The following is a 13,349-nucleotide window of genomic DNA, read 5'->3' on the forward strand; positions in this document are numbered from 1 at the left end:
CGCTGAGACGGATCAGTCATCCTGTAACGAAGGAACGGAGTCCGTCCCAGAGGCAAGGACTTACCTTACCTTGCTTAGCATAGGGCTCAGCGCTTACGTGCTTGGCGAATCCCTTGAGAAACGACAGTAATCAATTCGGGTTCGCTGTGCTTTCCGAATCTGGTTAACCATTATGAAAATTGAGAGCGGAGCATGCTTCTGACGTGAGGAATGGCTCCCTATACTCTATCGCTCGATGGACAGTGAGACGTGGACCCTGACGCAGAAGGTGGCGGGTCTTTTCTTGTCTCAAAGATCTCCATTCGCCCGTGCATCAGGTCTTGGAAGGTGGAAAGGGGGGCATCTGAGACTACTATCTGCTATGCTCAACTCTACTTAGGCAAATGAACCTGAAGCCCACATTGCCCGACGGCGTTTCCTTGTTTTCAGGAGACAGACATCAAACTCAATTTACCAACTTGGGTGGTCACAGTGTGCAACACAGCGAGAATCTCGGGATCTGATTTGCTGTTGAGCTGCATGCTCGATCCAACGGCATTACTAGGTAGGTGAGGTAGTATAAGCGGACAACCTCCATGGTTCGTTGCTGTTGCCTGTTTCCACGTGGTACTTACTAGTAGCTTTGTACCACGAACATCATGGACAGCAACTGCAGCTTCTAGGGAGGGGGGGATTCACTCCACTCAACCGTCACATTGGCTGATCTTACACATTTCTAATCCAGGCTGAATTTCTTCGCATTGATGTCTCACTCTAGTCAGCATGCTCGCCCAGTCTGGAGACCCCCAAGAAAAACAACCAGACAGGCTTTCGGGCTCTCCCTCTTCTGAGTCTGTTTCATGAGTAGCGCTCCAGCGACACAGCATAATTTTGCCATGTTCATCCAAGGCCCGTCTCCAGGCTAGGTTCGGCTCATGGTGTTCGCCAACGCCCCCAGCGATCCCACCTCCATCGTCCCTACAGAGCACACTCTCCGTCACAAGACTCAGATGCCACTTTGTCATGCTCAACGAGCGTCGACCGACTCAGGCACTGACTCGAACGCGGAACATCGTTGGACGGGTTCAGCTCGAAGAAGCTCGTCGGCTTGAGCGAGACGACCAACTTCTCGACCGGCATGACCGGAAAGTCTGATCCACTGTTAGCATTCTCTCCAGGCAAGCACCCGGTGGCATGCATACCTTCCGGACGGGTGATGTGCGTGGTGCCAAACGTGTGCCAGAGCACGAGATCCCGGTTCTCGACGGACTGCTGGCGTTGACTCCACACCCCCAGCCCGGTGTCGTCCGTGCTCTGGTTGGTGAACTCCCCGGCCGCGTAGAGCTCCTCGTCTTGGTAGTCTGTGACCCAGATCGGCTTGGTTGTGAACCGTCCCCGGCGGCAGTTGAATGTCGCCGGGCCCATTAGGAGCATCTGGCTTGGGGACGCGTGTATCCTGTACCCCACGGGTTCGCCGGAGATGGCGTTGGTTCGGTTGGGGTTGATGATGCGGTACGTTCGCGAGGCGGCGAGATTGAGGTCGTAGCCTCCGGCCTGCGTGATGGCGGTGGTGGTCCTGCGGAACGCGCAGCCTTGCGGGTCGTCGACGGTGGGGTCGTCACGGACGGGGAGGATATCGTCGTAGACGACCATGTTGCGGGTGCCATCGAGAGCGGGATCAATCCGCAGGCTGAATAGATGTTGATGGTTGACGGCTAGCACGCCGGGAGCCACGACGGTGCCCCAGGGCGACGAGGTGTGACGAGCAATGGGCATGGTGGACATGATGCCCGTCGCTCTGACCTCCACATGGAGGTTGGCGGCTTGGTCCAGCACGAAGGCAAGGATGTACTCGTAATTCATCACAGTGGCCGTGCACTGGATGACGAGGGTGCGGTTGCGCACCATCGACGCCTGTCCGTTGCGCACGTTGGTGTGCTTCCAGCCGATCCCCTCGTCCACCTCGTGCACGCAGATCACGTTCTTCAGCTTGACGGGCTCGCCGGCCCCCGTCGTGCGGATCCCGTCGAAATAGGCGATGTGGCCCAGACAGTCACAGCCCAGGGTCAGGGTGTTGGAGGTCAGGCCGAAGCCCGAGTCGCCCAGGTCGAACGCTTGCTTGCGACGGTATGGGGCCCGCGGGTCGCCGTACGGGACCGTCATCTCGCTCATGGAGATCCGATGGAAGAGCGACCGACTGTCGTAGACGACGTGGTGGAGCACGGGGCCCTCGCGCACCGTCCATCCCAGGTGGAATGACCATTTCTGCCAGGTGATCTGGCGTCCATCGATACGAAACGATGGGCCCTCCGGTTGCTCGACGTGGAGGGGTTTCAGGTCTTGGCGCAAGTAGCCCTTGCCTAAGAGGCGCTCGCTGTACTCGACTGGCTCCACGGCGTCCCAAGGCACGGTCTCCTGATCGAGCTCCGCTCCCGCTCCTCGTGGCAGTCTTTCGATCTCTAATAGTTCGGCGGTATGAGCGTCGAAGATGGGCGCAAATGGCATGGGGAGGGAGTAGTGGTTCGCTTCCGGGTCATCGTTCAGGACAGCGTACATGTAGCACTGGTAGAGACGACGGGTCACACCGGGGGTGTCGGTCCCGTACAGCCAAGGGTCATTGACCACCGAAGTCCTGCAGTTGTCAGATTCTATGTGCCATACCTTGTATGATGGGAGGGGGGGGGGGGGCATAATTTGGCCTGCGAGCGCTGCTCACCCCTCGGGTAGTTTGAGCTTCTTCACCTCGGCACGAACCAGCGGATGCTCATTGCAGGCCTTGTGAACGCGCTCGAATTCTTCAGGGTCTGCAGGTCCTTGGACTCCAGGACACTGGCGGTCCTCGTCTACAGTGCCCTCGGTTACATTGACTTTGGCCTTGCACAGCGTGGCATTCCCTTGCTGATGGTAGTAGATGTAGGCTTTCCGCGGAGGGGCTGATGAGCCCCGCGTACGAGCATTCAGATATGCCAGGAGTGAGGCTTTGGGAGGTTCCAAGAGGTCAATGACCTTGAAGCGAATGGGAGTCGTCTTGTGAAGCGTTCGCAAGATTTGAGCTGCCTTGCGCAGCTCATTCGGGGCGAGGGGGTCGAGAGGGTGAGACATGGCGATGAGGAAAGCAAGCAGTGAGGGGGGCGTAAGTTGCAAGTTAGGGGAGAGTTTTCGATGAATCTTGCACCATCTCAGAGTTTTCCATGTTGTTGCCAGACTTTATGTACCAGGTCTGCTTTTCTCCGGGTGCACAATCGATACCTCAGTATGCATGGTATGGCTGACTTCAACGCAGCCGGTGAGCCACAATCAAGGTACATCGGCCTATTCTTGATTTGGATTAACTTACGCCCATGAATCACATCGCCGGCCATCCAATGAGGCTTAAGCATCAGTCTGTAGCTTCTGCGACCGGGGTAAGGGCGTGGGTGAGGGATAGGATGTTGGGATGAATGCCCACTCGGGAATGGTTTCCAGCAAATAACCCCCGATAGAGGCGTGCTTGGCCACAGTACTTTACACAATAAGGCAGTAATGCTGAAGAGGCAACACTGATCGAGGCAAGTTTGATTCCTGATTCCTTCGCAAAGCAAAATCGCAAAGGAAACCCCATTCGAAGTCAAAACGTCTCCATCACAGAGACTCCGAGCAGGCTTCACCATGACGTCACTCCGATTAGGAACAACATCCTGAACGTGAGGATGATATACTTCGCGACTGAACACAACAGCTGATAGTCTGGCTCACTACACTTCGATGATAGCACTTTCGAATTAATATGGTCTCCAGCTCCTGGCTCATTGTCTTGGGTGGTGGGAATGGCTCGAGTATCCTGAGGCATCGATGTGACCTCCTCAAATATAGCAAGCAATTTACCCCACTATTGAACCTGTTGAAAGAAGAGCTTAAGCAAGGATTGTGTGTGATAATGAGCGACATAGACCAGACAATTAGATTACCTGCATCCATTGTTGCCATTGTCCCAGTAATGTTCCTCCATTAACCAACAAATATCGCACCGCATCCAGGCACAGGCTTAACCATGCCCTTCTTACCCTCAACCCCGCATGATCCATCACTACCTCGGATTGACCCATCCAGTGGGAGTGATAGCCTTGATATGCGAGCTGATAGCAGTTGAAAGCATTTCCTATTGTAGACAAGTCTACTGGCGGATTCCCCCTTTTGGGAAACGAAGCCACTCGCTTGTACGGTGAATCCGTGGTCGCAGGGAGTCCAGATCCCCTTCCGGTGCCGTGTAAGCTATCACCAGCTTCCCCCAAACCCTTGGCGGCGCCTATCCCTACTGCTAGTGGGCTGCACACCAGTACGTACGGTACTCCCATTTATATGAAGTGAAAGTCATGGCTCAAGTGGGATTATCATCAGTTGAACAATTGCACACCGATACCCCCTTGAGCTGCACCATGTCCTTCAATCCCTCCAAGTACAGTGACGAGGTCCAAAAGGTGTCCAAAGACACACCACTCGAAGAGATCGTGTATCTACTCAAGCGGGACGGCGGGATTTTCATCAAGAACCTCATCCCCGAGAGTGACGTCGACCAAGCCCATGAGGAGGTCAAGTCGCGACTGGACGAGGATGTCGAGTGGAACGGGTCATTCTTTCCAGGTAGGCCGTTGGCAACTGCGACATCCCAAGCCCACTCTAACACCATCACCAGCACAAACCCAACGGGCTCCATCCCTCATCGCCCGTAGTCCGACCTACACCAAGACCCAGCTTATGAACCCACTGTTCCGCGCCGTCTGCGACCACTTTCTCACCTCCCGCCGATGGTACTGGTGGGGCGACGAGAAGAAGCTGTCCGTGTCCAAGCCCTACGTGCATTCCTGCGTCGCGATGCGCATCGGCCCCGGCGGCACGGCCCAGCCCCTGCACCGGGACGATTACATCAGTCATCGCTGGCACCAGGAGATCGGGCAATGGGACGATGTCCGCGACGCCGAGCGCGAGGCCTCCGTCGGACTGTTCGTGGCCGGCTGCCGCGTCACTAAAGAGAACGGGGGCACTGCGTTCATCCCGCGGAGCCATCTATGGTATGCAATCCCGAATCCTGCTGCACGGAGGGCCGCGGACCACTGACAAACCTACTTCTCAGGGGATCCGACCGGACGACTCCCCCCAAAGTGGAGCAGTGTATCTACGCCGACATGGAGAAGGGCGACGGGTTCATCATGCTTGCATCCGCGTTCCACGGCGGAGGCGCGAATATCACCCAGGAGGAGAAACGCCTGATGTTCGCCACCTTCATCATTCGGGGTTACTTGCGTCAGGAGGAGAATCAGTTCCTGGCCGTGCCGGGCGATGTCGCCCGGAGCTATGACCGCGAGGTCCAGGAGTACATGGGGTATACGATGAGCGAGCCGGCGTGTGGCTGGGTCGAGCAGCTGGATCCGATCTACCACCTGCGTCCGGAGTTGAAGGAGGACGGGCGACCGACGGATTTCTAGCCAGGACTTGGACTTGGAGAGTCTATATACGTGACAGCGATAGTGGTGAGCGTGACTATGCAAGAGTGTGTATAAAGACAGCCTCTGGTTACTAGGCCCACTTGGCGAAGAAAACCTGGTTTCTGAATGAGGCGATCATACCAAGCCAAGCATAAACTCAGTCTTGTGCGCCCCGAGCTTCCGTTCCCGTGGTCTCATCAGAATTTCCCAGGATTGACATTTCGATCTATCGCTCTAGATGCGCCTTGCAGCAACAAAAGTACGTATGCAGCTGGACCGAAAGGGCAATGCGGTGTCCTGTTCACCTTAGTGACGGCACTTGGATATCAAACTAGGGTAATTTCGGGAATGGTTGGTGGAGCGGTGGAGATGCTGCGCATACTTCCCAACTGGGCAATGCCTCCCACTGAACCCAATTCTGGCGATGGCTTCAATTGATGCCAGAGTAGCGGGGGCATATTGAAGGGAAGTGAAGTATGATATAAATATCCAGAAAGAACGATTGGGGATCTCTCAGTACTCACACATGGAGAATGCCTTCGAGCGGGAACCGTACGCAGCCACCCAGCCTCGCGGCAAATTTGGCTGGCAGAACTGCCATTCTCACGGGCTCCTCCAGGTATTATAATGTGCCTGTCTCTTACTGGAAAGCCCTTGCTGATAGCAGTGTGCTAGAATTGCGTACGACCGGCAGACACTCATCATATCGCCATTGAGGCGGGCATTAAACCCATGAATCAAGCGATGCTAGCAGATGCAAGGGTGGGAGAGGTGGACCATATTACCCCCTCGGTCCGGTTTGAGCCCTTCATTGGGATATACAGCTATGTGTATTGACCATATGCAACTGAGCGATCATATTATCAGTTTTCCATGTTCAAAGGAAAAGCTACGCATGACAAACAGTGCCTTGAGCGGCACGGGGCTTGCTCTTGCTTCGGACAAGGCAGGGCAGAGTCGCATCCGGCACGAACATATAGCGGAGGTTCATGCATAAATTAGCCTGGTTTCCCATTCGCAAGGATGTCCTTCGAACCCCACCATAGAGCATAATGATGGCCAGGACTGATGATCAACGTATAATCTTGAATCATTTTGTTAACCAGTGGCTGGGAGTGTCTGTGCCGTGTCTCTGTTTATATATACAGGCGACTCCTCAATAGCTCAGAGGTCAACGAATAAAAGGAATGTTGCGGCGATGATCGAGCATCAACTCGCTGGAATGCAGTCACTCAGCTCCCTGCTGATCAGGGAGGAATTGTACGGACTCAACAGGGAAGAGATCGATGTCCTTCTCGCCACAGTACTTCTCCTCGTTCTCTACGACGTGAGTCAACAATTGCCATTCCTTGCTGGAAAACCTCCTTATGGGATTCAGATCCGTGAGTCGGGAATTTCCTCTCATGGGGTGCATCTGACCGGTACCGCCTACATCTGCCGCAAGATCTCCCAACAACCGACGGCAATGGTTTCCCCTCGCACGGCTTTCCTGATAGCCACTCTCGCCTGGTAGGCCAACTTCATGTATTGTGACTCATTATTCGATTGCTGAAGCGAACTCAACGATTGCAGCATCAGTGGGAGGGATTCTCGACGCAGCCGCCAGCATCCCCACCGCATCGCCCTGGTTCAAGCGGCTCCTGTTCCCGTTGCTTATCGCGGGCGCGGAAACGTCTGTGCCGCACCAGCAGCGGTTTGTGGAGATGTGCATTGGCGAGATCAAGCGGAAGACGGGGTTTCAGCAGGTCGCCATGACCCAGATTCTGGGCAAGGTGTGGGAGGGAAGGGCGCGACAGGTGGATCGGTCTCGAAATGTGCCGTGGATGGAGTATGTAAGTGCTGCTTGTCTGCGTGTTCTGCTTCTTGGGGTGATATGTCGCGGCGTCTAATCGGGAACTTAGACGTGCTCGGTCGATCTGGTACGGCAGCATGACTATCTGTTTTTCTAGGCGCTGAAGGTCGGCATTGATGTTACCTGCGAGTAGAGTCGACTCCGGCTTGTGGGTGCTCAGGCGGCAGACTGCGCTTCCAGGCCACCTACACTCTCGAACCTGCGTCTCTGGGGCAATCCCTGATTGCGGGCCGACGTTAGTGGAGCCTTGACTGTTTGCTCTTGAGTATGTACGTAGCAGCGAATCGTGACTAAATGACGAGCTGATCATGTGGGGTTGAGACAAAATCCGCTGGCGATGCTCGTACGCATATCCGCAACGGGCAAGTGATACGAACCCGACAATATCCCCACGGCATGCAACAAACTCATGGGCCTGGATGCAGATTTCTACTTCTATTGATGTCTGCCTATCTTATCCTATGCATATCTAGAGAGAGGTAGGTCTATGGCTACGTAATTGGGAGGACATATAAAGGCCTATGCATATAAATCGTGTCATCCTCGAACGAACATTCTTTTCTCCATCCCCACCTATATATCTATACTGAGCTCACGCTACTTCCCCCTCGCCTATCAAAACAGCACTGCTAAGAACCATGATCAATCTGGCCCCCGACAACCATCCACGCCTCAAGCTACGCTTGCACATCATCATCGGCTCTCTCATCACCCTAATCTTCATCCTGATCATCGCCCGAGTCGCCGACAAAGGTACCCCGACGACCCGGACCAATACCTGGGGCATAGCAGTGGTAAAGCTCCCTCCACCCGTACTCTTGTCCGAGTCCCCGCCCAGATTGGTTCGGTTCTCACAATGGTCTACACAGTGCGTAAAAGCAGCGGTCTTCCTCGCCTACCAAACCCTCACCACCTACCACGAGCGCTTCAAACGGTGGGCCAGCCCCCGCGCCAACATGATCCTGGACATCATCGACACGATCTTCTGGTTCGCCTTGTTTATTATCAGCATCATGGGCGCGAGTGGAGGGCATACTACGAGTAGTAAGGCGCTGGGTGGGATTGTGGCCGTGTTGGCGCTAACATTGTGGTGAGTCTCTCGGTTACTTCCAGTTCTGATCATGATGGTGGAAGGGTCACTGATAAGGAGGTGCAGTGGGGTGGTTGGATTGCTAGTCTTTGTGTGTGTGCAGGATTGGAGGTATTTCAAGGTCCATGGCGTGGTGCCGGGGGTGGTGAAGTCGCCGTGTTGAGGGGGGTTTTAATAAGCAGGAAACCAGTATATAAGATCTGGAACCATCGAGTGGGACAATTTGAATTGGAACACCTCGCTTGGCTTTCTATGTTGTTGTGGTCCAAGTATCTCACTTGGATAGGATTCAAATCATAAGTGCGGCAGCCGGGATTCGAACGCGGGTCGACTCGATGTGTTCACGTGACCCTGCGTACAGAATACGTACCGTATCAGTTACGAGCACGGTGGCCAACCCTTATCTCGCTGGAAGTATGAAAGTATCAATAAACACTCTCCTTCTAAATCATGTCTCCAGTGATCGGAGAGATCAAGACAAGATCAAAATGAGGTCAATACAGTCGGTCAATGAAATCATCGTCAGCCCGTCCATCTGCAAACGGACCATGGGAAGTGAGAGATCCGCCACCTGCAGGCCCGATCGGTGGTTACCGAGCCGTCTGGACCGTCTGAACCAACCAGTCCCCAACTCTATCCACATGCTGGTGAAGCCTAGATGACTTCATCTAATTGATTTAGTGTTTGTGACAGGGTTCACTGGGTAAGTGATTGAAAGACTGCCCGATTTCTGGGAAGTATTAAATGGGGAACGTGGCTCAAAATTGCTTCAGTTAGGATCACCTCTATACACTTACTTTACCACAGTCGACATCAGATCAACCCACCGCCGCCAAAATGAAAGACTTGGTCAGTCCAGGCTGCAGCCATTCGAAGTCTTTTTGTTTTTCTCTGCTTACCTTTCCTCACTGCAAGTAGACCTTCGACGTTCGCTACGATAATGAATTGGCCCATGACTACTATGGGGACGGGTCCAAGCTGGCGAACAAGTGAGACCAACTCAGCCATCAAGCACTAATGAGGTAGTTAGTGTTCGTTGGTGAGATGCTAATCGCAGTCATCCCTTAGTCTTCGAAAGATCTACGAGGCCCAGCACCTGGAGATCCCGGACGAATTTGAGTCCACGCTGACCACCCCTCCCATCCACTTCATGTCGTAGGTCCAACCCGGTTGGTGGAGCGACTGGACGGTAAAGAACTGACCATGCTAGGGTCTCTGCGCCGGACGATGTAGATGTGGATGGTCTCCGGCAGGTTGATGTGCCTCCGGGTCTGAGCATCGAGATCTTGGACTTCCAGATGTGAAGGTTCTTACTGTACTACTCCGTACATAGGTTCCAGTGCGCCCCTTAGGAGGGAAGGTCGATTTTTGATAGTTTCAACGGAGCAAGCCACACATAATTTGATGAATGAAATGGATGGGATGTTGTGATTTGTAATTTCTCGGTATGCACACATGGACAGGGTTATAGTTAGCGTACGTTAGCGTGTTTTATCTCTCCTATTGAATATTACATTAGCTACGCACGTATCTAGCCTGCAGTCCAAGCTCCCTCTCTCCTTTTTCTTTTCAACTCCACCCAGTCGCTTTCTCTTTCTCCTCCCCGGAGTAAGACCAGACCTTATCGATTATCGATTATCATCATGTCTTCGACCCCATCGTCATCATCATCGCCATCATCCTCAACTCTGTATGCACCGAACCATAAAAGACGCAAAATACGAAAAGGGACCTTTTCCTGCTGGGAATGTAAGCATCGAAAGAGACGATGCATCTTCGAGCCCGTCAGCAACCCCAGCTGCGTGTATTGCGACAGCCGAGGGTTGCAATGCATTAGCCAAGCCTTTGCCGATCCGTCCAGCAACACCAACTATGAGCAGGTCGAGGATCGGATTCAGCACATTGAATCTCTCGTGGATCATCTACTGCGTCAGCGGAAGAATGCCCCTCCAACAATCTCATCGTCTCGACCCGCAGCTGCAAAGGTTTCCAGGGACAAGCCCCCCCTGTTGAGACAGCACGGGCTCGATGCAGAAGCCGCCTCCTTTGCTGTCATCAACCCCAATGGCGTTTGGCACACGCCCACTCGGTCACTGGGCAGCTTTCTCATTTCATACATCCCTCCTCCCTCCACTGCTGTCATGATCCTGACCAAGGGCAAATTCTTCTATTTTCCATTTACGCTGGTGCAGTCGCCCCGGGTAAGTCGTCCACAGGCGACCATCGACGCAGCGACAGCGAAACCCGATGCGGCACTGGAACTGCCCTCATCAAGCACACCACCGGTCGATCTGGCCCGTAAGCTGGTGCAGCTGGCTCTAGGATTGCAACAACTCAGCCTGACATCCTCCCGCGAGGTTCAGCTCCAACTGAGAGAACCACCGGGGGCCGCTGCACAGCGCTATCTCACGGTCGCGAGCCGCCATGTCACGTCCGACAACGAGCTCGTCTGTTCGCTGGAGGGGCTGGACACTCTCATGCTCGAGGCTCGCTATCATATCAACGCGGGAGCCATGCGGTCCGCGTGGCTCATCTTCCGGCGGGCCCTCAGCGTGGCGCAGATGCTGGGCTACCCCCAGCGGCTCCCGCAAGCGAGCCAGAAAACGCAGGCGCTCTTCTTCCGACTGGTGTATTGCGATCGGTTCCTGTCGCTCATTCTTGGGCTACCTCTTTCGCTGTCGGACAATAGCTTTGCAGCCGAGCAGTTCATGGCGAAGCTCTCCCCATTCGACAGACTCGAGCGCATGCACGTCGTTCTGGCGGGCCGAATCGCCGATCGGAACATGCGCATGCTGCCTCGCTTCGGCTCGCTCGGACAGAGGGAAGAGGTTGGGTTCGATGATTACAAAGAGACCGACGACATTGACTACGGGTTGAGGAAAGCGATCCGATATTTGCCGCTCGCGTGGTGGGATCCGCCGGTGCTGGAGAACCAGGTCACCGAGGAGGAGAAAATGGGGGCCATTGCGCAGATCATCACCCAAATGCACCACCATTACCTTCTCATCATGCTCTATCAGCCATACTTTGTTCAACACCTGGGACGCTCCAAAGAGGCGGACAGTGTGATTTCTGTCCTTTCGGCCGGGGACCATGGGTACAAAAAGCTCGCGATCCTCGCCGCCAGCCGGGAAGTGCTGACTCGATGTCTGGCCTTCCGCGATGAGCACCCGATGATGTCCTATCACGGGCTGGATAACAAGGCCTTCGTGGCAGCAACAGCGCTCTTGATCATCCACATCGACGGACATAACCTGGGTCGCGCGAATGCCCTGGAGCACCAACGGCCCTTGGATCTGAGGACTGTCGACAATGTCATCGATATCCTGGAGCGGCTATGTTTGCGGAATCACTTGACCAGCCCGACGATCAGCGTCGTGCGAAAACTGAGAATGATCGAGGAAGAGGCGGCAGATGGCGCGGAGTTTTACGTCCTGGCCGGCCAACGAGGTCCCTGAGGCTGCGGAGTGCAGCCTGAAACTGGAGATCCCGTACTTTGGATCTTTCTGCATCCTGCGTCGGCCGGCCAGATCTGCTGCTGAGGTTCCGATGATGGCGATGACAGACCCAACTTCGATTTTCTTTGTCAACAGCCTGGGTCTTGATGGTGGGATTTACGACAGTGCTCTTTTCTCGACTGCCAGTCAGACACAGGATCACCAGAGTTACTCAGAGATGGACTTCTTCAACGCTTGGATCCGGGACAGCAATGCCGTGCTACCGGGATCCTACAATGGACAGCAATCTGACACGCAACTCAATTGATTCTTATTTGCCAATACAGACTACCTGATCTCTTATTTCCTCAAGTCTTTCTTTGCAGACGGGGAGGGCTCCAGCAGCGGGGTATTCGCGAAGTCATATCCTGTCAGCGCTTGAAACCGAATCCCAGCAACCTCTTTAGCCAACCACCGGAGTGCGCGCTCCTCATCCCCCGAAAGAGAAATTGAGACGCTTCCCAGGTTCTCCTCCAAGCGCTCGACTTTCGTGGTGCCTGGAATGGCGAAAATGTCGTCACCCTGCGCGAAGATCCAGGCCAGCGCCAGTTGCGCAGTCGTGACACCCTTCTGTCTGGCCATGTCGGAGATTCTGTCCACAACCGTCAGGTTCTTGCCAATGTTCTTCTCATGCAGCCACGGCAAAACTCCCCGTGAATCGCCGGGTCGACTGACATCCTGGCGGGAACGCAGAGTGCCACCCAACAGCCCATTTCCGAGGGGGCTGTAAGCCACAATCCCCACCCCCAACTCCCGTGCGGTCTCCAGGAGTCGGATCTCGGGAGACTCGATGGCCAGGCAGAACAGGCTGTACTCCACCTGCACACAGGCGATGGGGTGCACTGCATGCGCCCGGCGCAACGACTCGGCGCTGCACTCGCTCAGCCCGATGAACCGGATCTTCCCCTCCTGCTTCAACTGCACTAGGGCCGCCATTGTCTTCTCGATGGGGGTGATCTTATCCAAGCGGTGGACATAGTACAAGTCCACATAGGGCAGGTCCAGGCGTTTCAACGACCGTTCCAGCGACTGACGACAGTACTCGGGCGTCGAATCCATCTTGTATCCGTGCGGGGATTCGGAGGAGGGACGAATTCCGAATTTGGTGGCCAGGAAGACATGCTGGCGCTTTTCCGGGTTCGCCGCGAACCATTTCCCGAGGATCTCCTCGGACGCGCCGTATTTATCGGCTGAATCTCGTCAGCAATTCCTTTCCACTCCAGTTCACCCCCCCGCAGCTCTATGCTACGGCACAAGTTGTGAACCACATACCGGTGTCCCAAAACGTCTCGCCTCTAGCGTATGCCTCATCCAGCAAGTTGAGGATCTTGTCATCATCTAGCGGCATGCCGTACACGCCGCTGGCGCCCATCAGCCCTAAGCCTATGCGAGGAAGCAGAGGCCCGTGTCTGCCCAGCGAACGGGTCGGCAATTTTCCGGGAGTCGCCATTGTCGGTGTAGAATGGAGA

At 54.7% G+C, this 13,349-nt stretch overlaps 6 protein-coding genes across 6 annotated transcripts; 4 read left to right on the forward strand and 2 right to left on the reverse strand.

Annotated features, from left to right (window-relative positions):
• Positions 1-957: 957 nt before the first annotated feature.
• BO86DRAFT_404220 (uncharacterized protein) lies at positions 958-3,081 on the reverse strand (the record flags this gene model as incomplete). Its single annotated transcript, XM_025673993.1, has 3 exons — positions 958-1,130; positions 1,182-2,611; positions 2,696-3,081. The coding sequence occupies 3 exons, from the start codon at positions 3,079-3,081 to the stop codon at positions 958-960; spliced, it is 1,989 nt and encodes a 662-aa protein (XP_025522791.1).
• A 1,284-nt stretch (positions 3,082-4,365) lies between these two features.
• BO86DRAFT_459576 (phytanoyl-CoA dioxygenase family protein) lies at positions 4,366-5,493 on the forward strand. The gene is made up of 3 exons (XM_025677367.1): positions 4,366-4,599; positions 4,652-5,027; positions 5,090-5,493. Exons 1-3 carry the CDS (start codon positions 4,395-4,397, stop codon positions 5,439-5,441), a joined length of 933 nt encoding a protein of 310 aa, XP_025522792.1. The 5' UTR covers positions 4,366-4,394; the 3' UTR covers positions 5,442-5,493.
• A 1,146-nt stretch (positions 5,494-6,639) lies between these two features.
• On the forward strand, positions 6,640-7,516 carry BO86DRAFT_404222 (uncharacterized protein; the record flags this gene model as incomplete). Its single annotated transcript, XM_025673994.1, has 4 exons — positions 6,640-6,950; positions 7,048-7,273; positions 7,343-7,360; positions 7,427-7,516. 4 exons carry the CDS (start codon positions 6,640-6,642, stop codon positions 7,514-7,516), a joined length of 645 nt encoding a protein of 214 aa, XP_025522793.1.
• Positions 7,517-7,754: 238 nt separating this feature from the next.
• Positions 7,755-8,387, forward strand: BO86DRAFT_442224 (uncharacterized protein; the record flags this gene model as incomplete). Its single annotated transcript, XM_025676293.1, has 2 exons — positions 7,755-8,087; positions 8,121-8,387. The coding sequence occupies exons 1-2, from the start codon at positions 7,932-7,934 to the stop codon at positions 8,385-8,387; spliced, it is 423 nt and encodes a 140-aa protein (XP_025522794.1). The 5' UTR covers positions 7,755-7,931.
• Positions 8,388-9,301: 914 nt separating this feature from the next.
• Positions 9,302-11,841, forward strand: BO86DRAFT_324508 (uncharacterized protein; the record flags this gene model as incomplete). Its single annotated transcript, XM_025668478.1, has 4 exons — positions 9,302-9,372; positions 9,452-9,538; positions 9,667-9,807; positions 10,002-11,841. Coding segments are annotated over 4 exons (2,139 nt in total), but the record flags the coding sequence as incomplete, so codon positions are not given.
• Positions 11,842-12,011: 170 nt separating this feature from the next.
• Positions 12,012-13,330, reverse strand: BO86DRAFT_442234 (Aldo/keto reductase; the record flags this gene model as incomplete). Its single annotated transcript, XM_025676294.1, has 2 exons — positions 12,012-13,070; positions 13,153-13,330. 2 exons carry the CDS (start codon positions 13,328-13,330, stop codon positions 12,181-12,183), a joined length of 1,068 nt encoding a protein of 355 aa, XP_025522796.1. The 3' UTR covers positions 12,012-12,180.
• Between the last annotated feature and the right edge of the window lie 19 nt (positions 13,331-13,349).

Source organism: Aspergillus japonicus (assembly GCF_003184785.1).
Source record: "Aspergillus japonicus CBS 114.51 unplaced genomic scaffold BO86scaffold_86, whole genome shotgun sequence".
Classification (NCBI taxonomy): Eukaryota; Fungi; Ascomycota; class Eurotiomycetes; order Eurotiales; family Aspergillaceae; genus Aspergillus; species Aspergillus japonicus.